Source organism: Colias philodice, chromosome 5, assembly GCF_061535455.1.
Source record: "Colias philodice isolate Cphi_HAF_F1 chromosome 5, ilColPhil1 Martin Lab GWU primary, whole genome shotgun sequence".
Lineage (NCBI taxonomy): Eukaryota > Metazoa > Arthropoda > Insecta > Lepidoptera > Pieridae > Colias > Colias philodice.
The window spans coordinates 9594277-9620324 of NC_143090.1; the positions used below are offsets into that span (position 1 = coordinate 9594277).

Below are 26048 nucleotides of genomic sequence, written 5' to 3' on the forward strand. Positions count from 1 at the left end.
CTGTCGTCATTGTATGTTGTCTTTCAATGAGTTACGTTCCTCAGTCGGTTTTTTGATAAATGATTTTGCGTAGATTTCCTAATGATTAGGCTTGATTGCGACGTACTTGATGTGTGCTTTGAAAATATTATTATGTTAAATAATATTATAAGCTTATATGATAGCTTTAATTAGCTTCGCCTCGACCGCAATATTAATTTATCGTATTTGAATACTAACCGCTTTATAGAATAATTTTCATTCATTTCATTCAGAAATCAGAGTTGGTGTAAACTCTATTTATAAACTCTCTTCAAAGTACCTAATTATAAAATCGCATTAAATCCTATTTCAATATTAGAATTTTTTTCCTATTTCCGATAATGACACTTACAGCGCTGTTAAGAGAAACTGCTTTGTATAGGAACCCGGACGTATTATGATTTCTCGCTTGATTTCACGATAGTTCATAATTCCGTAGAGAACAATACTACACCGCTTTTTATTGACTCGTTCAACTATCGGCTTCAATGGAATATCGAAGTCGAGAGGAGCAGTTAAATCGAGCTAAGTTTTTGCAGCCCACGCTGAAATGTAGTTTCCCAATATTTGCGGGATCCGCTGATTGGAAACTAGTTCCACAAGCGTGACAAACGATTCGTTGATAATTTCAAATAATAATCTTCGATTGTCGACGGATTCGCAAATGAATTTTTTCGAACGGGATCTAAAATATTCATCTGTGCCAGATGTTTGATTGATTTCCAAAAGAAACAACCGTAGAATTATGAAACACGGTTTCTTTGAATACTACTATTGTCCGAGTCGAAGAAAAACTGATTAAAAAAAATAATCGAAGCGTACAAATTCGTACTATCTTGAATCTTCGAATTGTTTGCATTTTGTGTTCTCTATGCTTTTTTGTGCAATAAATTTAATGAATTATTTTTCCTTGTTTCAGTTACTGCCACTCTACCACCACAGAGGCCTTGGATACCCTTGACGAGACCAAATAGGAGTCGTCCCACTTGTAAGTACACATTATTACAATTACAATATGCATACATCACTTTGTGGTCATCCTTCGATATGTGTGCCATTGCCTTTACCTTTATAGCAAGCACTTGGTGACTTTTCATTTTTAATTTATAATCACTCGTCGATCTTATAAGCTATTAACATTGAAGCGATGAGATCACCGCATTTTTAATACATTTCTATTAAAACTGTTGCATTCATTAAATTTTAAAGATTATGGAATGTCATGGTGTTATTTATTGATGTTTTATGTATTTTTTAAGCTTCTTCCAAATTATATTCAATGTCAAGAAGCTTTAGTTTTATGGTTAAAGAAAACGTGGGAGTGGCACAAGCTGCCAAAAGGGATTTGAGTTCAGATTGGGTTCAAAGAATTCAAACTAAATAATGAGGATTACAAATCGATATTAAATATAATTAAATAACATAACCTTCATATGTATTATGGTGATGTCTTATTACTTTGAATGGATAACTAAGGTAATGTGGATGTATCCTAATTCACATGTAAAATCATCCACATACATCAATTTTGAACTTTAGGTCTTAAGACATAAATATTTATTTCGACCATATCTTTTTCCTGTTTTTATTCAGACCGCTATCGAGCACAAATAAATATTTGTACACCTTTATCCACTTCCTTTTAGCTGAAAGAAGCGAGGTTACCTCTCCATTGTGCAGTCCATCTATAGGTTATTACAATATCCGACGTGGTCGGCAAATATTTAGCCACTACGGTCATTGTGTCTCGCGGTCAATTGACACAGGCGTGTAGGAAGCGCCCTCCGAGTGAACAATGCACAATGCGAGGCATTGGCAGCGGCCTCGCGCATCCGTGAACCCGGCGTCGAGAAGACCTCTTTCTAATGTTCTTTAGTTTTAATTAGCCTTCGGTGTCTGGATAGAATAGATTTCAGTTTTTGGAATCATCTACGATGCTTCGTCCTGTTATTAAATTTTAATTAGCCTTGCTGTCTGGATAGAACGGAGCTTCGATTTTTACTCTTTTTAACACGCTTTTATAAGCTTCACCTGTATGTAACCGACAACTTTAGAATCGATTTTGAACGGATAGTTTTACAAACTATACACACTTATCAAGGATCGATAACAATACAATAATATTTGGTTTAGTGCCTACGTTACTTACTTTTGACGATAACTTCTCTGAATGTTAGATAATAACGTATTTTAATATTAGTTCCATACTTTTTCGAATATTAAGCTTACCTTCGCTGACTGAAAGTGTAGCTAAAGTGTATTCGGTATACTGTATTCATAAGCTTTGATAATTTCATATCGCCACGCTCAAGCTCGTATCTTATATTGACGTATTACATATTAGTGTGGATAAGACGCGTTACAACACAAAAGCGCCATTAAATTTAATCGATCCAAGGTTGGAGCATACAAAGCAGGCGGTGCGTTTATCGGAGGACACTGCGTTTAAAGTTTCGCCTGGGGATAGTATAGGTGAAGCGATTTTATAGCTATTTGTTGGTGGTGCAATTGGAAAATCGCACGTGTTCCTTATTAGATACACTATTTCAGAAAGATAACCGGTTTTTAGAAATAAAGCATACCTTGTGTCTAATAATCACATACAGCCTATAGTTAGTTATGCTGCTTCTTCTATGTGACACAGATTTTGATCTCTATCGTGACCGCTCTTGGACCGTAACAATACGAAAGTGATAATCTATTATAGAGATTTATGCCTGTCTGTATGTTACTTCATTGTTATTTCCACCTCGTCTATATTAGCGAAAAATATTTTAAATTTAACACATCATCACTTGGCGATAGTTTGTCTCTGTAATTCACACCGATTCGTAACGTGTACGCAAATTAACAAAATCATCATTAAATGGTAGTTGGCGACGTTTAATAGTTTTGTATCCAAGAAAATCAATATTGTCACGGCAAACTCATACGTAACTCTAGCGTCACGCTCGTTGCGTCGAAATTTTTGATTGTTGGCTCCGATAACAAAAATTTATCTCCAAGGTGAATCTGTTCATTTTTATTGAATTTATATTGTATGTAACTAATATTGTCAGTTGGAATTTTTAGTCGAACAGCCTTGTTGTTGATTAGAGTTTCTTTTTATTTTAATATTTTTCTGTATTTAATGACATTTCCTGCTAGGTAATATTATGATCTCACAAATATTTGAATTTACTCTTGTTACTTTTACTAATAATTTTTCTCCGAAACATTTGTTTCCATAGATTGAATTTGGTCATGAAGGCCCTTTCAAAAACTTACCCGTATTAACATTCAAATATAGCGAACCGTCTTTTATCGGAGTAAAAATATTTTATTCCTCTTGATCGTAAACGGATTTGTCAGAAACATCTGAATGCGAGACAAGTTGGGCTCGTATACCTTGAAGGATGTGTATTTGTATCGGTATGCATAAATAAAAGTCCAACGCTCAAATCGATTCGAGTTTCGCTTATTCCACATGATATATCCAATACGGGAGTATCGATTTTTCTGGAACATATTTCGTTTCATAAAGTCTATCAAATTGTATTGTTGTATTGATGCATTCATGCCATCTTAATCATTTTCCTCTATTAATTGAATTGTTTTTATATCCAAGTGTAATTCAATCCAAATAAACAAAAATATAAAAAGATGTGGTTAGATCATCAGATATTGCGACTCATCTGGTAACGATGTTAATAATTGTTCATGACATATATGTACCTACAAGATGATTTGAATTAAAGGGTCCTCAAGTAGGTATATTCATGTTGTTTGTATCAAATACGTATTTTTTGCATGATCAAATACTTCTACTTAACCACATAATTAATAGCTTTTTTCATTCCGGTAAATGGTAACATTCAAAATGGTCATTGTTTGAATTTGATTTAACTGTTTGATAAAATGAAGATATGGATATAAAATATTGCTTTGTTGATTTCCTTGGACCATCTCATATAATTTCTCCACGACAGCGAACACAAATAAAATAGTTTGTCACAATCTGAATACATGATTATAGGTGGTGGATGACAATGATAACGCTAGCTTGTCTCTCGGCTATTATATTCAGATGAGCTTCATACACGCTCTCGTTTCGACTCGACTGCTTGTGTGTCATTTGTTGTGTTTAATAATGCAGCTGTTACCCACGGCTAGCGTTATATTAGATTTATGATGACTCATTCGTTTAGACGTGGGATTTGAATATATTTTCCCACTTGTGATGTGTGTACACTTTTTGTTTGCATCGGCCGCATTGTCTGTTACTGCGTTATTTCTAAGTTATTTTATACTAATTGGGTCACGATCGTAATGTCACTTCACTGAAAAACGATTGAAGCATTTTAGGCATTTAAAGTCTTTATCGTACGAGTGAAGGGACTCGATTTATACCTCATTACGTTTCCCTTTCTATCCTTCAAATCCATTAAGATTTAAGATCGATGCGAGAGGCTTGTTGCAGATGATACAATGAATGGAGATCATAGCTTGATAGCTATTTATTATGTGAAGTATTTGCTCCTTTACCCTCTAATGTTAAGATGTCCAACTTAAGAATAGTCTTATATGTCGATAGTTGTATATATACCTACTCTTTATTCTTCGTCTGAAGAAAAATGTTGTGCACTTTTTAAATCGAGGAAGTAGTTTTCCGTATTTACAATATGGGTCAACAATAATGGTCGCAATATTAAAAACTCGCAACATTTCTAGAATCGATACGAACTGCATAATTAGAGGCCTTCAAGTTCCGTACTGGAAGCAGCGCATAAATAAGTTATTTTCTCCTAGAAAACATATGTTAGGTCCCATACAACTTTTGCCGCATGTTGGCTGGCCGACATAATGACCTGCCTGAAATTACAGCTGCCATTATGCAAATTACAGCAGCTCATAATTCATTCTCGTATTCCAATTGTTTTAACTTATACTTACGTGTCTTTTAAACGTCCTTCGTGTATTATTGTCTTTTTATTATGTTGGCCCATTATTAACAATGATAACGAATTATGAATGGTGCCGTTGCCTTTACCAATTCTTATTATTTTACCAATTTATAACAATTAATAAAAACAAAACGCTCCTACAGCTTGCACAGCTTAACTTTATTTATATGTTTCATTATCACAATTCAATGTTATTGGTACTTAAATACAATTGTGTATTGTGTTTTTTTGCACTCAATTAGCTTTTGTATGTTTTGTTTATTTTGTACCTTTTAAGTGACTAAAAATATTACAAATATTTGAGATACTGTTACATATTTATAATTAAAATGTTATGACTTTATTGAAACACTGTATTTTATTTAAATTTTGCGTTTACATAAGCGTATATCTAGTAATTTTAATTCATTTTAAGATATAAAAACGTTATGTCCAACTCCAGCTTTGTAAAAATCTGTTCTATTTTTTATACATACATATTTGCAAACCGCTTAGATCCGCTTGATAAAATCGCTGTAAAACCGTTTGATATATCTAGAGAGAATCACTTGTAAATAAATATGCAAGTAGGAATGCGCTATAAGAAGCTTAACGTTTCTCTTTTTTTACCAACTAACGTCTTGTTAGCACCTATTCATAGAGAAACACTGCGATCTATGACCTAACTTGGTCTAAGGACTTCTTTATAATGCCAATTCAAATAGCGGACGTAGGCCTATATCAATTTTAATGAGATGCGGCCGTTCAATAAAAAAACTATTCAGAAACGGTCACGAATTATATCGATATCGGCGTAATTACCACAACATCATGCTAATAACGGTTTGAGCGCAATTCGCGGAATATATCTGCGGACAATTCGAATTCGATTCGTACAAGTCTAACGTAGGAGTATCGTTTTTGTCAGCAAACATTGCATTACGTGTTTTCGTGATTCAGTGTCACCTTAACCATTGTTTGTCGATCGGGCACGTACAATTTCATCATCGACGATTTATTTGAAATGAAGACACGCGTCCACATGTTCGACATTACCATTTATTATTGTGTCGGCGCTGAGCTTTCGTTTCGCCCCGTGGTTCCTTATGTACGGGCGATTACTGATGCGGGTATTGTTCAGCGCCGCTTGGCATGTGCGCCGCGTCTTGTGCGGACGCATCGGGCATACAATGGCCGCGGTCGAAGCACGTGCTGTGGTCGTATTGATCGCAGCCGTGTCGCCAGGTGAAGCTCGCCCGATGCTGATTAGCATGGGCGTGGGCGCTTTTGGCGATTCTCATTTGATTGTGCTCCGCAGAACGCACGCTCGCAAACGTCCTTCGCCGTGTCAAGATCAAGTTTTTTGATTTCTGGGAATTGTATGACTATAGTACCTACTGGCTACTGTTATTTTTTATCTATTCAATCGGCGATAAAAACATTTTACTTCATATTATTTAGGTATCTAATGGAACGAAACTGTACACTTCCACGTAATATTACCAATTTTAATAAGCTGTTTGTTAATATATACTTTCTTCTCATTCCATATGACTACAACAGCTTTATGATCACCTTAGGATGCAGTCGTGATAATTACATTGACTGGTCTTCCACGATGTTGACATTTGGACAAGGCAGTGTCGACGTGAGAATCGAGATTATCCGAGTTATTTGGCTCCAATAATGAGATGGATGCGAGCGCTAAAGCGTAAATCTGAATCGGACGGATCGTGAGAGAGCACAGTCGTGGTTGTGCTCTCGATGGAGACACGTTAAATTGACAGCCTTGCGACGTGTGCATAAATCCCACATTTTAAGTAGCGTTTTCATCACATTCCTGATATTTATGACTTTGGAAACAAATATGCATTTCAGCGAATTGTGGCAGGTCTATATTTTATAAAAAACTTTGTATTTGTTATCGATATTGTAACACAGGATAAACTAAGAATTTTATTCCTTAAGGATGACAATCTTACATTTCCAAACAAAAAGAACAACGAAGAGGTTATAATATCGCCAACAAAGTAATAAAATTCAATACATTAAAACGTTATATTATCACACTCGAAGATAAGGCAGACGTGTTAGTCCGCCTACATACAATTTGAATGCATTCTCAGTCCGTTGTAATGCCTAACAGGCAGGCTCCGTGATGACTCCATTTGCTGTTACCATAATGGGCAATTTCGCAAACTCTCCCGTTTTGCACCCGTTACCGTTTAGCTAATCATCCCCTCGTCAGCATTGTAATACACGTCGCACGACCCGCCAGAGGGCTACTACTTGAGGCCGTTTGACGAATACCTCATTTCCTATTAACTTGCATGGAAATTGTATAATGTGAAGCGTTTATTATGTAAGAGATTATCACGTGTCACGACTGTCATGTCTGCGGACTTGAGCGGTTTATTAATATGGTAGGAATTTGTGTTTATTTTATTGATTAAATGTGAGTGTGACAGAGAAGTTAATGCAAACAAAGTTAAAGCTTCATGATGATGTACTGTTTAAATCAATTGGCTTGAAATGAAGTTTTTAAAATTAAACATATCTTAATCAAGGTTCATAAAAAGGTGGCTTCAACGAACTTAATATTTTTACAACTAAGTACTAACGTATAGTAAAGACATGAATCGCATGATCGATGATGATTGTGTAATGTTTATCCAAGTCACAATGTGTCCGATAATGCAAACAATATACTAATCTTCTATGTAGTAACTAAAGACCCCTAATTAATATTCTAAATCATATATTTCAGGTATATTCACGGTGATGTGCTACAACGTGCTGTGCGACAAGTACGCGACGCGACAGATGTACGGCTACTGCCCGAGCTGGGCGCTCGAGTGGGACTACAGGAAAAAGGGGATCCTCGACGAGATTAGGCACTATTCGGCGGATATCATCAGCTTACAGGCAAGTGTTCATTGATGGGCTTTTCTCTACAAAACGTTACGTAAAGAACGTACTTCAGTTTGAAGGGGATATTAAGAGTTATCTTTTTATAGATCTTTGGATAGGTACTAAATGTAATGGTATTATAAATCTGAATAGTCAAAGTATTTTGAACCCAATTATAACATAAAGGCAGCAATAGATAACTCATAAAAATAAAGTTATTCCGTGCATTCCAAACGATCTCGTTTTACGCCTTTTTTGTCAAATAGTATTGTTATCATATTTAGAACAATAATTTCACACAAAAATCAAAATTCTATACCGTTCAAAGCGTTCACAAGAAACAGATCCGTATAGCCATTTTTTGCTAGAAAGTTGTTTGTTGACGGTTATTACCCGTGAAAAGCAAAGCAATCTACTCGTATTTGCCATGGCCACCCATGAGTTCTGATGAGTTTTTTTATAGCTGTATTATTATAGTTCAACCAAAGCTATCGAATATTATAAAGCGAAAACTATCATCTATAAATATACCACGACAATAGGCTGTATATGCGTGCACGCTATGAATTCCAAAAGGCTTATTTGCGTTCCGTTATCTATTAGTGTTTGTCCCATCAACAAAGTGGCATCTAATTCTATACGCAAGTATTGTGAGCCGATCAGTATTCACGTATAGTGATTTTCTTCCGTCGCACAACATTGTGTAAAGGTCGTTGCGCCAGCAATTGTTTGCCATTATATAATACGTCAATGTCAGGGCCGTGTTCAGCCCCACCTTTGTGCACGGCCCTCTGAATATTACGCAGGATAATCGAGCTCGGAAATTTCGTTTGGAACATTTGGGAGTGGGTAATGGTTTGAAACTTGTATGAAATTTTAATTACTTTGAACGCTGTTTGCGTCGAGCCCGATGGAGCGCGTATTTTTTAGTTTTTTATAAAATATTCATCGATAGTTTCTATTTTATTGAGCGTTGAATAATAGAGTTTGGAAATAAATTTGATGGCCTTTTACCAATTACTAGTAGTGCTGTTCCTAATAGATAAATACTTATTTTATCGATCACAACAAAGAAAGTGTAACGTTAATATTAAAAATAGATTTTACCTTAATTTGTTGTCTGAAGGTATCCATTATTAACATGTAGATGTTTTTATATCCATAACAGTTATATTTTTAATTTAGTCTAATGTATGAAATTCGTGTATATTAATAATTCTCATCATTAATTTCAGGAGGTAGAAACGGATCAGTTCTACAACTTCTTCTTACCAGAGTTGAAGCAGGATGGCTACGACGGCATCTTCTCGCCCAAGTCCCGCGCAAAAACAATGTCCGAATCGGAGAGGAAATACGTCGACGGATGCGCCATCTTCTTTAGATCTGCCAAGTATGTACAACTCTGTTGTAGTCAGTATCTACTATTAGCTTCTTTACGTATATTTTTCGGACAGACAATGACTGATGAGTGTGTATCTATATTGTTTCAAACCTTTGCGATGGCCAACAATTCACATAAATTTACCCCTTATTACACACATATGACTTAAAGCTCAAATACCCTTTTCACTCCAGAATCGCTTTAAAAAGCAAAATGGTCAACCATTCAAGTAAAATTGCCCCTTATCACACATAGACTTAAAGCTCAAATTATCTTCTCTCACCAGGTTCGCGTTAGTCAAAGAGCACCTAATAGAATTCAACCAGCTCGCGATGGCGAACAGCGAGGGCTCGGACAACATGCTCAACCGGGTGATGCCGAAGGACAACATCGGGCTTGCCGCGCTGCTGAAGACGAAGGAGGCTGCGTGGGAAAATGGTGAGAATTGTAATGTTGCTTTTTATATACTTTTTCTATTTTATATATATGTATTTTTGTAGATTGTTATATGTTTGAGAACAGTAAAGTCAGAATTTGAGCAATTAATAAAGAGCATATTGGAACAGCGCTATATATCAGTCCTTTGCTATCATCTAACATTGGAACTAGAAACATAGTTACTAACCGTCTTGTTTGTTCTTAAACTATATTTCAAAAATTTTTTAAAATAAAATTTGCTACGAACTTCTAACTTTTCAAATCATGCCAATCAATTTGTGATTAAGGGCTTATGTTATTTTATGTGTTATTATTTACACACCTAAATGTTCATTGTTCATATGTAAAGTTCTAATATCAATTCGATTTAACTTTATACATGTCATTAAAATGTACCATATAACTATATACCTTGATTTACCTAACATATAACCTTTATTATTTAATTTGTTTATCAATACCATCACTAGTACCCGAGGCAGTTAAAATATCTCTCATCTAGTTAACTTCTCAGGTCTTCCAACGGAAACATCAGCGGTGGCGCAGCCGATACTGGTGTGCACGGCGCACATACACTGGGACCCGGAGTTCTGCGACGTGAAGTTGATACAGACGATGATGCTCAGTAACGAACTTCGCTCGATACTTGACGACTCGGCGAGGACGCTTCGCCTGACGGGACAGAAGGACAACGTTCAGCTGCTACTGTGCGGGGATTTCAACTCTCTGCCTGATAGTGGTAAGGTTCAATATTCAATGGCACTAATGTGTCAGCGGTAATAGGAATCCATCCTGATTTTTCTGTGCGGGAATTTTAACCACTTTGCCTGATAACGATAAGGTCCAATTTCTAATAACATCTACTGTACACATTTAGAATCATCATCATCATGTTATGACGTGTTGTTGACAGACTGTAAACCTCAGTTACGAACTTTTTTTCTATACTGTAGGACTTTTTTAACCCTCTTCTTTCTTTTTCTGGTTTATTTTTTTAGAAAGATTTTTTGACGATTAAAATCTAATTAACTAAAAAAAAGACGGGTTGCACTCCGGGAGTGCCGGCAGAAGTGAAAACTTGATTATTAACGTTGAGCATGTTTGATATTTTGGAATGGTATCCGTCTTACGCTTTTTCGATCAGGTCACGTGTCCTGACGCGAGTTTAAGATTTTATACCCATTACAGAAAAAGTGCTCAACGCCGCTAAAGAAGTTTTCACTTCAATATAATGATTAAATAACGAATTTCCCAGGTGTGGTGGAGTTCCTATCATCGGGCCGCGTGTCCGCCGAGCACCGCGACTTCAAGGAGCTCGGCTACGCGACGTCACTGCGCCGCATGCCCGGCTCCGAGCACGAGTTCACGCACAACTTCAAGCTCGCCTCCGCGTACAGCGAGGACATCATGCCCTACACGAACTACACGTGAGTGTGTGTGCGTGTGTGAGAGAGAGTGTGTGTGTGTGTGTGTGACGTCACACTGTCAATAAAAATAAGCCAAAAGCATTGAGTATAGGTTCATTCACATTGTCCTCCGCGCGTGCTTGATACGTCACTGCGTGTGAGACGAATACTGCGTATGTGGATAGATTTTTACACGCTTTATATTAGCTTCACCTGTATGTTTGTATGTTTGTAACCGACTTCTTTGGGCGCGATTTTGACCCACTTTAAACGGCCAGATTTCGTTCAAACTTTGTAGATTTATTGAGGACCGATGACAATACACTAATTTGATAAAATTTTCTATTTTTTAGCTCGGTTTTCTATAAAAAGCGTGTTTTTTTAGTTTTATTAAAGTATTATTATTACCTCTAACTTCTTTAACACGGGCGATTTTTTAGTTTATTACGTGAATGAAATAAATGAATTTAGTTTTGTTTATTTTATACATTTTGCTGCGTTCGACTAAACGAGCGCATTAATTATATACGTGTATAGGTTTGTACCCGTTCACCGTATGTCTGTAAATCATTGAAATAAATATTATGTATTTAGTTCTTTACTGATTTTCATTATCCTCCATCAATTCACACTATAACAAGACACTAAAAATTTTCTTTTGTCCATTCCAGGTTCGACTTCAAGGGTATAATCGACTACATATTCTACAGCAAGCAGTCGATGACGCCGCTCGGGCTCTTGGGCCCGCTCTCGCAGGAGTGGTTCCGCGAGCACAAGGTGGTCGGCTGTCCGCATCCGCACATACCTTCTGGTAAGTTAATTGTTTTTTTTTTAGGATACCTACACCGTTTTTGGACATAATTGATAATTTTGTACTTTTGGTTCAATGATTGAAGGAATCATTTATTGTAAAATTATGTATTGTACCCCGATTTGGAGGTATTGAATTAGTTCAAGCTTGATAATAATTGTAAATTATCGAATCTATCAGTGGCAGCTGCGAGGCTCGTAAACTGGTCACCTGACATGTGACATTTAGGTCACCAAATAACCAGATTACGAAGTCATTGCAGTTCGTGGTGATTAATATGTTATTGCCTAAATTTTTTGTAGAGCTCAAAGGACCAATAAAGGAATACGAACACTTGCAATATTGGTTGCATTGTCTATTGAATAGGTTTTTTCTTATAAATTTATAAGAAACTCACAACATGCAAGTTTTTTCTTATAAATTTATAAAATTTAGGTTTTTTCTCGATAAACTACACCTATCCTTGTGGATTGAATACGTCTAATTTGTGATCACTAGAGCAAATAAAATTCAATAACACTTATATTCAATGTTTTTCCATCCACAGACCACTTTCCCCTACTAGTGGAGCTCGAGATGTGCCCCACGTCGAGCGCGAACTCGAACGGGCTGATCGGGCGCAGGTAGCACGCGCCGCGCCGCCCCGCACACCCCGCGCACCCCGCACAGCCAGCCCGCCCGCACCCCGCACACCCCGCACACCACGACGAACGGACCAGGACGTGACGTCAGCGAGCACGCGGCGCCACGAGTGGACCAGGACGTGACGTCAGCGAGCACGCGGCGCCACGAGCGGACCAGGACGTGAAGTCAGCGAGTACGCAATGCGTGCGGGATGCGAGGTACCATCTTATTGTAGAGCAAGGATAACGAGTTGTAGAGCAGTGTGGAACATGACCATCTTGTAGTAAAGTGATGTACCATCTAATAAGTAAAGCAGTTTGGTATGGGACGTCAGATACCATCGAATTGTAGAGCAGTTTGGAACATGACCATCTATAGCCATAGTAAAGCAGTATGGAACAAGACGTGACGTAACATCTAATAGTAAAGCTGTGTGGAACAATATGACCATCTATAACCATAGTAAAGCAGTACGGTATGGGACGTCAAGAACCTTCTAATTGTAAAGCAGTGATAACATCGAAAAGTAAAGCAGTGCAGAACATGACCATCTAATAAAACAGTCAGGACGTCAGGTACCATCTAATAGAAAAGCAGTGATAACAACAAAATAATAGTGAACAAGTATGGATATAATTAAAGTATGGAATAGGACGTCAAGTACCATCTTATAGTAAAGCAATGCAGGGTAGGACATGATAGACCATTGAATAGAAAAGCAGTGTGAAATAGGACATGATATACCATCGAATTGCGGAACAAGACCATCTAGTAAAGCATTATGTAATAAGACGTAGGTACCATCTTATTGTAGGCGGAATATGACGTCAGTTGCCATCTAATTTCATGTATAGTGTAAAATCGTATAGCAGTGAGTCGAGTTCGGATCGAGTGCAAATGGTAATTGACTTGGTTGCTCATTGAGGGTCTCTGGGTTATGAGGTGTTTTTTTGTCGTATTTTATGTTCATTATGATTTTTATATGACTGATGGATTTATTTTAAATTTGGTTGTAGTTTGTTTAGATTTTACTTTTGGTGCAATATTTTAATATGGGAAATCCATCTAAATGTTACTTTGCAATAAAATATAAATTTTCGCTCATATAACCCAGAGACACTCAATAATTGATGTCATTTGACATTGTAACTTTAATGTAACGGACGTAGAATGGTAAAAGAACAAATGAATTTGTAATGAAACCTGTGTGAAGTACTTATCGAGATTGTAAACTGTTTTCTTAATTGTCACAATAATTATTGAAGTATGTAATCATAAATTGGAACAGCTAGCATGTGCGAGCGAGATAGCTTATTGTACAATGCAGTGGAGTGAGTGAGACAGCAAGCGTTTGTCGCCGTTTATGATTGCATCCTATAATGTAACGGATCATTTATTTGCAAGCGAATTTTCTATACTGGGAAATATTTTCGGTTCTTTTATGCTTTCTTTTATATACATAGACCTTTATGACATTCGATTGTTATATGTATTTATAGCTAAAATATATTAAATATAAGTATAGTACTTAATTTCTTCTCCACGGTTTTTCTTACCTTGCAAATTCTACAGATTTCAGTTACGTCCAAGTTTACTTTGACAAATCTTTTGCTTGGATATTTTCATAAATGGACAAGTGAAGGCGCTTTTCAATATATTTTGAAAGTATGTGTTGTAACACTCTTTCGTATTGGATATTGGAGTGTTTAGTAATTTGACTTATTTATATGTATTAAGTACCAAATTAGTTCCATGTTTATTTTATGTTCTATTGGAACTAAATTTTTTTTTTCTTTGACTTAGACATCACAAAAATATTAAATTATGTAGACTGAACAATGGTTATTTTTGCCACACAAATTATATAATTTTCAGTATCCATTATGAAGGGGTGAGTTATTTTGAATGCTCAGTAAAGTACAGTGTTTCTAATCGATATTTAGCTTTAAGACTATTGTCTGTGCAATTGTAGTTTTCAATTAGATAAAAAAAAGTATTTTCTCACAGTGATCGGTTTAAAATTATTATTGATGTTGTTTACCGTTCTCAAAGTGTAGCGAGATTTAGTTTCAAAAATATTTATACAGTTGAGGAATGTATATACATAATGCATATAGCCTGACATGTGTGGAACTGCCATTTTTTCTTGTTTTTTTTTATTTATTTTTTTTATTCGAGATAAATTATGTAAGTACATTTTAGTTTTTTTTTGACAATACATATTTTTAACATTCTAAATCGACTAAGTGTTAATTGTTTTATTTAAATGATCTGTTTTAAGTTATAGATGTCAGTTCCATGCGCGAGGTGATATTTATGGGAAATAATGTGCTTGTTAACGAATGAATAAAACCGAAGTGAATGAATATCAGACGTCCATTTACCAATTAGTGATAAAGGGATTCCTCCACTGTATATTGTTAGGATAATCTGTGAATACTTTGCTATGTATGTGTGTGTCATGTAGGTGACGTTGTGTATGGAATACCAATGAGACTGTTATAACAATGTGTTCTTCAATCCGATTATGGTATCTATTCCCACGTGTTAAAGACATATTTGCCCTGTCAACTTTTGAATTATACTTTTTTCTGTTTAGAGTCGTATTTCATACTATTTTGTGGTAAGAGTCTCATTGGTCGGTGTGTTGACTTCAGCCCGCGGTCCGTTCTCAGCTTGTGATCGCGCGGCTAAGCGTGTGCCGGCGTCGGTAGTCTAGTGGATGGTACGTTAGATGTGGTGTGTGGTGTCATGTGGTACGGTGTTGGCATTTAGAACAAAGCCGGGCGCTCGCTCGGCGGCGGCGGAACTTAGGTTAATGTCGCATTTTGTGTACCAACAAACTACTCAGCGAGACTTAAAGACCCTTCCTATACTACCTTTAACCCCCCCCCCTCCCTCCCCATTTTCCTAGTATTTTTTATAATCTCTTGTAAGTGGACTTTTGTATCGTCTTGATGTTTTCTCTCTTTATAAGTGGGCACCGCTCGCTGCCGGCCGCCTCCCCACGTAGGTTTAAGTAGGTTTTATCAAATGTGACGGAATCATGGTTATTTCACGAATTGAAGTTGTTTAGCTGTAAGTTTAGTTTACGGTTCAGTATTCGCATCAAACGCCGACTGCTTCGATCCAAATTTTATTTCTGTAGATGCATTTTTTAGTTTAGTGGAATATTTTAAATTTTTCTTTTCGGGAGGCGACCGACGGCGACTGGCCGCAATTAGATTAGCGGGTAGCATACTGGCGTAGTACAAATGGATGTGTGAGAGATGCGTACGGTACGTTTGTGTGTGTGCGCGTGTCGGAACCGCTCTCCATTGGTCGACTGTCGCAGTGACGTGCGATCGCAGGGTTGCCGTATCCGGGTGGAAGTTTGTGTGACGATTTAATTTTTATAGATTTAATTTTTTTATCTGTGACCTGGTTAAATTGTCATACTAACGTGGACGTGTGCATCGGTCGCGTATGCTCCGGCCTCTGACTGTATGGTTGTGATCTAGCGGGCTCGTTGTTCTCGAACGTCATCGAAGAATGTCGGGGAGCATCGTAAACTAGTCATCGACAGGGGTTGATACAGATTTTGCTCAGGGAATGTGGATTATTATTTGGAGACACTCGTACTGCCCGTTTATCAACAGTATCTATTTTAGATTGTAGTTTTGTTAGGTGTTATACTCTATAGTGACTTCTGCGTTGTGCTCCGAGCGAAGCCCGAGTGCAATCTGTCAATCTCTTGCGATTCGTTGTAGAGCGTTAGTTGTCTCATCGGAATAACTTAGTGATATTTACTAAAACTTTTTTATATTACAAAAAAAAATTTGGACCACAGCATAGTTGAATCTACGCTTATTTTTGTCCTCTCCATCGGAATTATATATAATTTTTAAATATTTTTTATTCATTATATATTATTATTATGATTATTATGTATATCAAACGATAGGTGCTGTTGTATTTAATTTTAATGTTACTAAACGCGATTGTGATAGGGATGCGTCTCTCTCGAATGAAATGTTTACAAAATGAGCCAAATCATGTAAAAGGGTATATTTGAATTATTACTTTTAGGATAATCGTATCGAAATGAAGTTTTGTATCATACAAATTTTACTACTGACGCTGTCTAATTTTTCTAAGTACAGATAGATTATAAAATCATATCATGATAATCTTGTTCTTTGACTTTTGTAAATTATCGTAGATTGTTAAGTATTGTGAGCGCGCTCGCTAGTGGCGCCCCGCGCGGAGTGAAGCACAAAGTGAGTGGTGTGACGTCACGGGCCCGGGCCGCCTGTAGCGAGCGCGTGTTGCCTTCGCGTGTCGCAATCCTACAGATTATAGAGTTTCAATATTATATCACACTCGTGTTCGAATCGTGAGTTTATATTGTGTCGAGTGATAAGTATTTTTGCATTTATCGTGTTGTCAGAATGTATTCGTGTAGCATAATACTTTGCGACCGTCGCTCGCGGGCGACGGAGGCCTTAAAATGTACCACTCGTCTATTCATTGTACCTGTTGATGAGATTTGGCTTAGAATATTGTTTAAATTATACGCAGTTAAAAATGTATGCGCATAAATATATTATTTATAATTATTGTCACGGTTGCGTAGATGCGGTCGAGCTGAGGCTATATATTGATCATTTCTTACAAATAGTTTTTCGCGTCAAACGCGGCGTTCGTGACGCGGCGTTTGAGATGTACTGTAACAACCGCCGCGTTGCAGACGCGCGTTTCACGCGCCTGTTAAAGTTTGAAGAAGATTTACACAGAATAAAGTACACGTCAGCTAGCCACGCTTCCAATGACGCAGTATTGAAACAAACCAATAGATGCGCGGTTGTCGCGATGCATCACGAGAGCTTTATATATCAAGTTTATCTTATTTGTAGTAAGACATGTGATCTCTTTATTTTTAATAGAATTTTGATGGACAATTTTACTTAATAGATCTAGCGGTGTGTAGTATTCGAAATAGGGATGTAATCGCACATTTTAATTATATTTCCACTGTGTATAATTTTTCACAAAACTGATGCCCTCCAAGAAAATTTTTGACAAGATTGCATCGTTGAAACTCTACATTTGTGTTATTCGATATTCTTTCCGTTTGGAACGACACTTTTGTGTACATATTTGTATTATAACTTTTATTCGTGTAAATATGTTGCTTTATTTTTTTTAAATTCCGCGGATATCATTGTGACGTATTCTTTTTTTTAGTTTTAAATTTGAACGCAGTTTCAACGATGCAATATCTATTCGATACCGCAAGGAGCCTTCAAAAGTCTGTATATTTATTTTGTAAATATGTAATTTCGATAACAATTAATGCTAGACAACGAGCGAGCCGTTGCATAGAACAGCCGTTTGGACTTCTGCGCACACTAGCAGTTACGTAAACGACTTAGGAACATTGCATGATGGCAACACTCGATATTCGAACATTTGCTAAGTAAACTCCCTTTTCTATAATTTTTACTCTATAAATTAATAAATTATACACACAATTTGAATCAATTTATTATTTAATTAATTTACAAAACTATAAATTTTGATTTTACTTTGCCTCAACTGTCATCTTGACAGATGTTCTAGTGTTGCCATCGTGACATTAGCGATGCATTGGCAGTAAACACGTTTGGCACAACATGTCTACATCGGTTTGAAGCAATCACGACCTTGCACTAGCCTCGAATAAGGTGTATCTAACAGACATTCCACAGGCCCTATCGAATTAGCTCAATACAAAAGACTGTATGAGACTTTAACAAAGAGAAATATCATAATAATGAGAAAAAAAAAATATTTTCTGAAGCACCTTAACGACTTTACAAAACGTGTTTTATGGTGATTTAATGATAAGATCGCAATGTTTAACTCACTAGTATGTAAGGACAAATGCTTTACGTCACTGTGATAGACAATACAAATATAGCTGAGAGAACACCATAGGCATTTATGGGAAATTTATTAAATCGTCTTATGAGAAATGGAATGTAACGTACCTTACTCTCAGTTGTAATGCTGACGGTACTCTATTTTGTGGCATCTTTTGTACTTGGATTTTCGAATGTTTTTCTCATCGCGAGTTGTTATCTCGCCGCGCCCTTTCTCATGTTTTTTACCAAAGTTTCTACCAGTATTTATAGATTTTAATATCGTAAAATTTAACCTCATGAATCGTGTTCATCTAATTTTGAGCGCAGTTAAAATGTCAAAAGCGAATTGTGTCACGATAAAAAAAGTGGATTCGCGCTATTTTTTATATGTTTTATTCTGATGTTGGCAACGTAGCGTACCGTCAGCAAATAAAGAAAAAAAGTACAAATCGTATGTGCAGAAGTTTCGCGGCTCGAGTGAGTTGAGCGGTGAGGGTGCGTGTGCGTGTGTGCGTGACTGTGCTGCGTGTGTGTGTGTGCGGCCCGCGTCTCGCTGCTCTGTTTGTTGACACATTATGTATATTTGAATGAATCAAATTATAAGAGAATATGAATTTTATTTTGAGTTTTATTTCAACAAAGATTTTGATGATTTTTACCCCTACATTTGGAATTTTTCTTTCCCTTCATTGAAGCGAAACATATGGTAGGATAGTTGCTTTATTTTTCCGGATGTAATTACATTGCAGTGATATAACTGTATTTATTTTCTTTTATACACAATCTATTCAAGAAGAAAGTAAATATGACGAGAACACTTCAATTAAATAATTTAAAGAGAATGGAAGCAATGCAATCCAAATATTATAATTCTTATAAAATGTAGGCTATATGCCATCATATTGGTAACAGTCAAATTTTACAACATACTCTACAATACTCACTAATTAGTATCAATAAAACAACCAAAGCAGCTAAAACTAAAATCTATTTACACAATATCTAAATTAAATATATTTAAAGACGACATCCTTAAAGCTGTCCACGGTCTGTATCTCCAATGTGACAGGGCATTGCAACCAATTTGCCATGAGCTCTTCTGAATAACCCAACAGGAAGTACATTTTGGTTGGAGACACGGCTCTTCTTATGATGGCCGCTACGCGAATGTGGTTGAACTGCCTTTTAATGATTATCTGAAAACAATATTTCTAACTTGTAAATAATGATAAAAAGAAATATACACACTACAAATTATAAAACTAAGTCTGTCTTACTATTTGCAATAAATAACAACTTCTGCATTGATTTTCATAATAGAAAAGGAAGTTAAGAAACTATTGTCTGATTTCAAAATCTCATTTTTAACATGCTTTTATATATTATATGATTATATTCTGTTTCTTTATCTATGAAACTGGAATAAGTAGTCTCCGTTAACAAATTATTTCAATATATATTATATCTAATAATACTTACTTCACTACAAACAAGGCCATGCCAAGTGCCATTCATAAATCGTCTGATGAATTCATCTTCCAAAGCTGTTTCTGAACGACGAATACCATCCTTCAAGTTAGCTGAAAAATTGCAGTTCAAAAGTAAGTTCTATATTTGAATAAATATGTATAGGTACACAGAAAACCAGCAAATTTTTCAAAACTTGACCTACAATACAATGGTATTGTAGGCCAAGTTTTGAAAGAAATGCTATGGCATAATACGGAAGACAAAAAAAGTTATTAATGTCCTTTTTTAACTACACAATCTTTCACAAGTATAATAACATATTTCCTAGAGAAGGATATAAACTAGTTAGATGTAATATTAAATATTCAAGCTCTCATGTAATTTTTTTTTTCTTTTTTTGGTTACAGTTAAATAGTAACAAAAAATTTGAGCATTTTTTATAATAAACACAATTGAGAAATCTGCAACTTACAAGTATTCCATGAATTCCATGTCTTCCTGTGAGCAATATAATGAGGTGGGTTTGCCATTTCATAAGTGAGTGGTCTGTCTCGTTTCTTCGTTATTCTGTACTTTCCCGACACAACTCGACATAACGCTGATGAAGTGTGGAACTGTGAAGCTAAGATTGGTGACTTTTGGGCTATACACGTTGCACTCTGGAATAAAGTTCATAATATAGAAATAAACGTATACGAGGTTGTATAAGGTGCATGGCAAGTCTATTCAAAAACTTGTATTAACTTAAGTTCTCGGCTTAAGTTAATATAAGCCGAGCAACATAATTAATTTCAATACTGAGTAAAGCAAAGTAAAAATAATAATAAAAACAAAAATTATACGGCTCTTATTAAATATCTGAAATATAAGACTTATCCAAACTAATTAGTTAAATTTGAAACTCACTTGCACCAATTTTATAATAGAGGAATTCATAATTTATGTTTTTAACACAAAATAAATATTTTATTTAGAACATAACCTGACTCGCTTGATCTTCCGAAAATGACAGTTTTGCAATATGTCGTTTCCTGACATTGACATTTGACAATTTATGACATTAAAAACAGTAGCGACAGTTACGGACATCACGGCTTCAAGTCTTTTTGGGAATTTAAATGCAGGGCAATCGCATGTGCGTTTTAACTCCACACGATATTAATAAATAATAAGAACCAAAATGAATATCTGCAAACTGTTCAAAAGCAATACATGTGACAGTGGGACGATTCGGCGTATTAAAAATAATTATTATTCACTATAAGTTAACTCTTTAACAGAATCCTTACAATTCTTCTTATTTCATTTGAAAAGCAATAAAATTTATCAAACACACTTAGAGAACTAATAAATGGTATTTCAATTAAAATAAAAGCCAATAAAAAGTTTTAAGTGGCTGAATGCAGTAAACATTAACAAAGTGTTTTATTTTAAGAACATTAGCAGATTTCGCAGATTGTAAGGAAAATGAAATTATGGATCGCATTAACAGTTATTTTATGTACGATGTTTATGAGTGAAGGTAAGTTCAAGGAATTTCTTTGAAACAACATTACGTCTAGATTTTAAATCTCGCATATGCTAGGTATATTTTTTATCGATATTGGAGTAACAATATGTAAATTTATCAATATTCAGCTGAGGATATTTCCGAGACAGAAAAACCTCGCAGTGCCGCTGTCGAAGATATATTGAAAAAAATCAATAAGATATCCTCCGAATCAATGAGCAATGCTGACAATAATGATAAAGAAAATATGTTGCGTTCAATAGAAATAAAGTTGAGAAAAGCAGCTCAACCATTGGGTAAAAAAGGAGACAAATATGTTAATTTAATTATGCGTGGCTTAAGATCTGGATCTACCAGTAAGGGGCCTGTTAGTTTTAACAATTTAAACACTACCCCTCCAGATATATCAAACGTTGGTAAGTACAAAACTAATTTCAAAAAAAGTCCATCCAATAAATGTTTTATAAATAAATATATTTATATATTCAAGCTCAAAACAAAAATGACCTTCGAATATCGCGCAATGCCATGATAGATTTCATTATGCAAAAAATTAAAAGAATATCTCAAGAATCTCTTAATAACGTAACAAGTAACGACGAGAAGGAGAAGATATTAAAATCAATAGAAAATAAACTCAAAAACGTATCCCGCCCATTGGGAGAAAAGGGAAGTAAATTAATTAATTTAATTATGAAAGGAATTCGAACTAAAAATACAGAAAATTTAAAAGACAAAGACTCGAAATCTGAAGACAAAAGGAGGTCTGGTAAGTACGATACTGGAATAAAATTGCGTGATTTTTAGAAAAGTTTCACCCTGTATCAACATCAGTAGAAATAGCTGATAGGTATCAGCAGCATTTAATATGATAATATGAAAAAGAACCATTAAAAAAAAATTAGTCATTATTTTATAAATACTTCATAACTTATTATAAAGTACATTTAAGTAAATAAATTAACCTGAATTCAATTAAGCAACGTAAGAAAATTGACATTAAATATAAGATACCTAGTTACATAAAATATCCACTTATGTTAATTGATACACTCAAAAAAGTACACCTAAGAAACAAAAGACTGCATATCTAATAACTTTCCAAACAGCTCATGTTCAGAAGAAAGATAGCCCAGACAACTCACGAAATGCAATGACTGAATTTATATTAAAGAAAATCTATCAAATATCAATGGCAGCACAGAATACCAATGATCAACAAAATCGTTTGAATTCGGTTGAAGACAATTTACGAAAAGCAGCAGAACCACTCGGGGAAAAGGGATTAAAATATGTCAACTTAATCATGAGAGCAATACATTCCACTAATAAAAACATCAGTTCACAGAATGACAATTCTTTGTCTGCTGAGATTAACGAAGTAGTAGATGATGCCTTTAAACTAAATTATAATGTTATTAAAATGAATGAAGGTAATGAACGGCTTAAAAAGCAGGCAATTGAAAACATTGCGAGAGCAATAGAAAAAGTTATGAAGAAATATTCAGCTAATCAATACGATGAAATTATCGAAAATATCAAATTGAAAACATTTGATTATATGAAGCGGAATGATATCCTAAAAAATAACAATGATATTAAATTAATAAGTGATCTACTAGTTGATAGTATAAACTTAGCTGGAAAAAGAATAATGAAACAAAGAGGCGCAAATGAAAACACTACAAATTATCCCGTTATAGATGTAGATGCCGACTTCCTCGCTCCATATAATAATGAAATATCCAGTCAAACAAAATTATTGTGCAAAAGTGCAGTCGAAAGGACTTGCGCTAATATTAGAAACATGAATATGCTAAAATGTGCGTATATGGAAGAACGCATACCACTTCATAAGCTTTGTGATGGAAAATATGATTGTTCAGACAAATCTGATGAAAAGCATTGTGCCCAACAAGGTAGGTAGTTTAATTTTTTATACAAAAAGAAACTACATAATGATATGTAATTAAAATTTATTTTCAGCCACGGAAAGAGTACATTATGCCCACAGCGTTCTTATCGCATTAGATATTTCTTTAGAAAACGATTGTTTGATGACTGATATTAATGAAAAGATCCTTTCAAAACAGAACTTAATTTTGCGAGACGTACTTAGAGCACAGTTGAATTTTATTGATAAATACAAACTCGAAAGTGCAGCCGTTACCGACACTGATAGCAAACTATCTAATAATATGATCCGATCTTCCATCAAAGAAATAACTGATGTTATTGGTACATTAACAAAAGCTCTGGACAAAGCATTATGTTCTCGAAATGAAATAAAAAATGATCACAATCTACGTCGATATAATGAAATATTTGATGAAGATGTAGACTTACCACAAAAGATAAAAGAAAAATGGCCTCCTGAAGCTTGCTCTTGCAAAGAGAAATCTTGTTCAAACTGTACCAATTACTGTCAAAGAATCTGCTGGCATAAAAATAGTCTCACTCATTGGAATTGTGACTCAGTAAATGAGACATCAATGGTATCCTTGAATGTTCTTTGCGATGGCAAATATGATTGCTATGATGAATCTGATGAAAAGGATTGCTTTACAGGTTGTAAATATGAATTGACTATAAAAGCAGATTTGTTATAAAAACACTTCTTCAAATACATTTTTTTTTTATTTCAGATAACGTTCATGGTAAATTTGAGGCTCATAAAATATTCAGTGAAATAACAGACTTGTTGAAATTGAAAGCTTCCAAAGATTACAAAACAGAAAAAAATAAAGTGTTATCTCTTGTTAACACGCTATCCAGTCTTGAAAAGTTGAGCTTGAATTCAAATCCTAATCCAACATCCATAAAAGAATACAGAGACCAATGTTTTGAACTGTTAGATGCAATATATTCAGGTGTTATTAAGCACACGACACTTGCGTACGAGGCAGAAGACGTGTATATTTTCCTTTTATCAGTAAACCAGCAACTGGGAGCTATACTCAAACGTATTGGTACCGGTAATAAGAAAATTATGTCCGACAGTTGCTTCTGTAGAACTGGCAAATGCGCAGCAACTTTTTGCACGAGGCGATGTCAGAAAGCATGTGTAATTGAACCAAGGCTAACACGATACTTTTGTGAGAATAATAATAAATCTATAGATATTGAGAACATTTGCGATGGAAAACCTGATTGTCCCCAAGACGACGATGAGAGACAGTGTAGTAAAGGTAAAAAATAATCATTAATTTATTATTATTACTTTCTAAGTCATATATTGTTTTTTACAGATTCAAATACTTATGCTAGACTTTATTTTATGGTAGAGCGAACGAGTAATTCCTTATAATTAACTTATTTACACATTGGTTCATAGAAATTTGTCGAAGTCACCATATAACAGTACTACAGCATAAGGTGCAAGAAGTTGGTTTAAAACAAAAGGGAACTGCAATGGGCGAGCTGCTGTCTACTTGGAAAACAAAGGTTTGAGTTTGGGTATTTATTAAATAGTTTTATAAAAAAATAGATAATAATGCTTTATTATACCGTCCAAATATTCTCTTTAAGTTCATTTATGTAAATGTTAAAACTTTTAATGATTCCAAAATCCAAAGGTTCTTGCAACACTTAAAGTTGCTGAAAAATCTGGAAGGCCCACACGAAGAACATTGAAAGATTTGGTTAAAGAGATACTACAAGACTTAGTGCTAACATACGGTTCCGTTGAGGAATACAGGCGAAGAAACAATAACTATGCTGTGCAAGAATTTACTGACATCGCTGAAACTATCTTAGATACTTTGCGATCGTGTGACAAATAAAATCCAATAATTTAATCTTATTTATTTTATTTCACCAACCCTATAACGAAACAAGTGACATAACTGCTGCATACGAAACTATTTTTTCCGGTGTTTCAAATTTTAAGGTTGTTTAATGTTTGTATTATTTCGGCATGTATGCATTCTTTGATACTTATACAAAATAACAAATACAATGGTATAAGATGTACTGGCCGATTTATAAAATAAATACTGTCATGTTAATGGTAGGATTGTGGGTAGGATCAATGGAGTGGTAAAATGTAAGGGCTTCATATATCTACATATTCAGATATACTTTTGTGCTCCTGGTTACCCTTAATATTGACATATTATGATTTCAGGTATCATAAAATATTTATTTTTTTCGGGATTTACTATATTGCTTACGTTCTAACAGCATCGTTTTCTTGGTTAAAAGACGATGAATCGTACGACTACATTGTCGGAATATCAGTGCATGACCAGCCAATATGCACTGGAGCTATCGTTACTATGTACACTGTTATTACTTCCGCAAACCCCTTGGACAAATATTTGAAAAGTGAAGGAAAAATGAAAATTCACACCGTAGGCTATAAACATGATCATTCAATTCCTCAACGTGTATATGCAATTTACGGAGACCAAGCGTATAGGAAGAAGCAGTGGGTGCAGATTGGCTACAATCAAACGCATACCACTGTGCACGACCTCGTACTCATAAGACTGAAAAAACCTATATACGCGTCTAAAAATTCTAGAGGGCCCAGATACGCAAATTTGCCGTTCCGAAACTCTATATTTAACGCGCCGTTGCAAGCCACGGGGTGGGCAGTAGCCGGTTTTGGTTATGTCGATAAAGAGCACGTTAAAAATAATTCACGTCTAGAAGTAACGACCCTGTCA

The 26048-nt window shown here is 35.3% G+C and overlaps 3 protein-coding genes across 9 annotated transcripts in view; 2 read left to right on the plus strand and 1 right to left on the minus strand.

Annotated features, from left to right (window-relative positions):
- twin (CCR4-NOT transcription complex subunit 6-like twin) overlaps positions 1-19017 on the plus strand; it is a 204630-nt gene extending 185613 nt beyond the window's left edge. For 2 of the 7 annotated variants that reach the window (XM_089695132.1, XM_089695136.1), the window contains 8 exons: positions 941-1009; positions 7711-7868; positions 9089-9243; positions 9521-9681; positions 10175-10411; positions 10928-11099; positions 11750-11889; positions 12437-19017. In XM_089695132.1, the coding sequence (XP_089551258.1) occupies positions 941-1009; positions 7711-7868; positions 9089-9243; positions 9521-9681; positions 10175-10411; positions 10928-11099; positions 11750-11889; positions 12437-12516 (1172 nt within the window). In that variant the 3' untranslated portion in view covers positions 12517-19017. The remainder of the gene's footprint in view (positions 1-940; positions 1010-7710; positions 7869-9088; positions 9244-9520; positions 9682-10174; positions 10412-10927; positions 11100-11749; positions 11890-12436) is intronic. The other 5 variants (XM_089695134.1, XM_089695137.1, XM_089695135.1 and 2 more) reach the window with 3 other exon arrangements.
- Positions 19018-19368: 351 nt separating this feature from the next.
- mRpS24 (mitochondrial ribosomal protein S24) lies at positions 19369-20893 on the minus strand. The gene is made up of 4 exons (XM_089695188.1): positions 20775-20893; positions 20341-20527; positions 19878-19978; positions 19369-19594 (listed from the first exon to the last, which is right to left on the minus strand). The coding sequence occupies exons 1-4, from the start codon at positions 20802-20804 to the stop codon at positions 19406-19408; spliced, it is 507 nt and encodes a 168-aa protein (XP_089551314.1). The 5' UTR covers positions 20805-20893; the 3' UTR covers positions 19369-19405.
- A 481-nt stretch (positions 20894-21374) lies between these two features.
- LOC149488585 (uncharacterized) lies at positions 21375-25191 on the plus strand. Its single transcript, XM_089695298.1, has 8 exons — positions 21375-21390; positions 21507-21794; positions 21869-22147; positions 22488-23297; positions 23365-23946; positions 24024-24566; positions 24713-24822; positions 24954-25191. Exons 1-8 carry the CDS (start codon positions 21375-21377, stop codon positions 25158-25160), a joined length of 2835 nt encoding a protein of 944 aa, XP_089551424.1. The 3' UTR covers positions 25161-25191.
- Positions 25192-26048: the final 857 nt, after the last annotated feature.

Bases quoted from the DNA above. Each gene is read 5' to 3' on its own strand.
- LOC149488585 (XM_089695298.1), top strand. The intron at 23,947-24,023 runs GTTGTAAATATG...TTTTTATTTCAG, and splicing joins TGAAAAGGATTGCTTTACAG to ATAACGTTCATGGTAAATTT. The intron at 24,823-24,953 runs GTTTGAGTTTGG...CAAAATCCAAAG, and splicing joins TGTCTACTTGGAAAACAAAG to GTTCTTGCAACACTTAAAGT.
- mRpS24 (XM_089695188.1), bottom strand. From the start codon at position 20,804: ATGAATTCCTCTATTATAAAATTGGTGCAA. The intron at 19,979-20,340 runs GTAAGTTGCAGA...GCAATTTTTCAG, and splicing joins ATGGAATTCATGGAATACTT to CTAACTTGAAGGATGGTATT. The intron at 19,595-19,877 runs GTAAGTATTATT...TATTGTTTTCAG, and splicing joins ATGGCCTTGTTTGTAGTGAA to ATAATCATTAAAAGGCAGTT.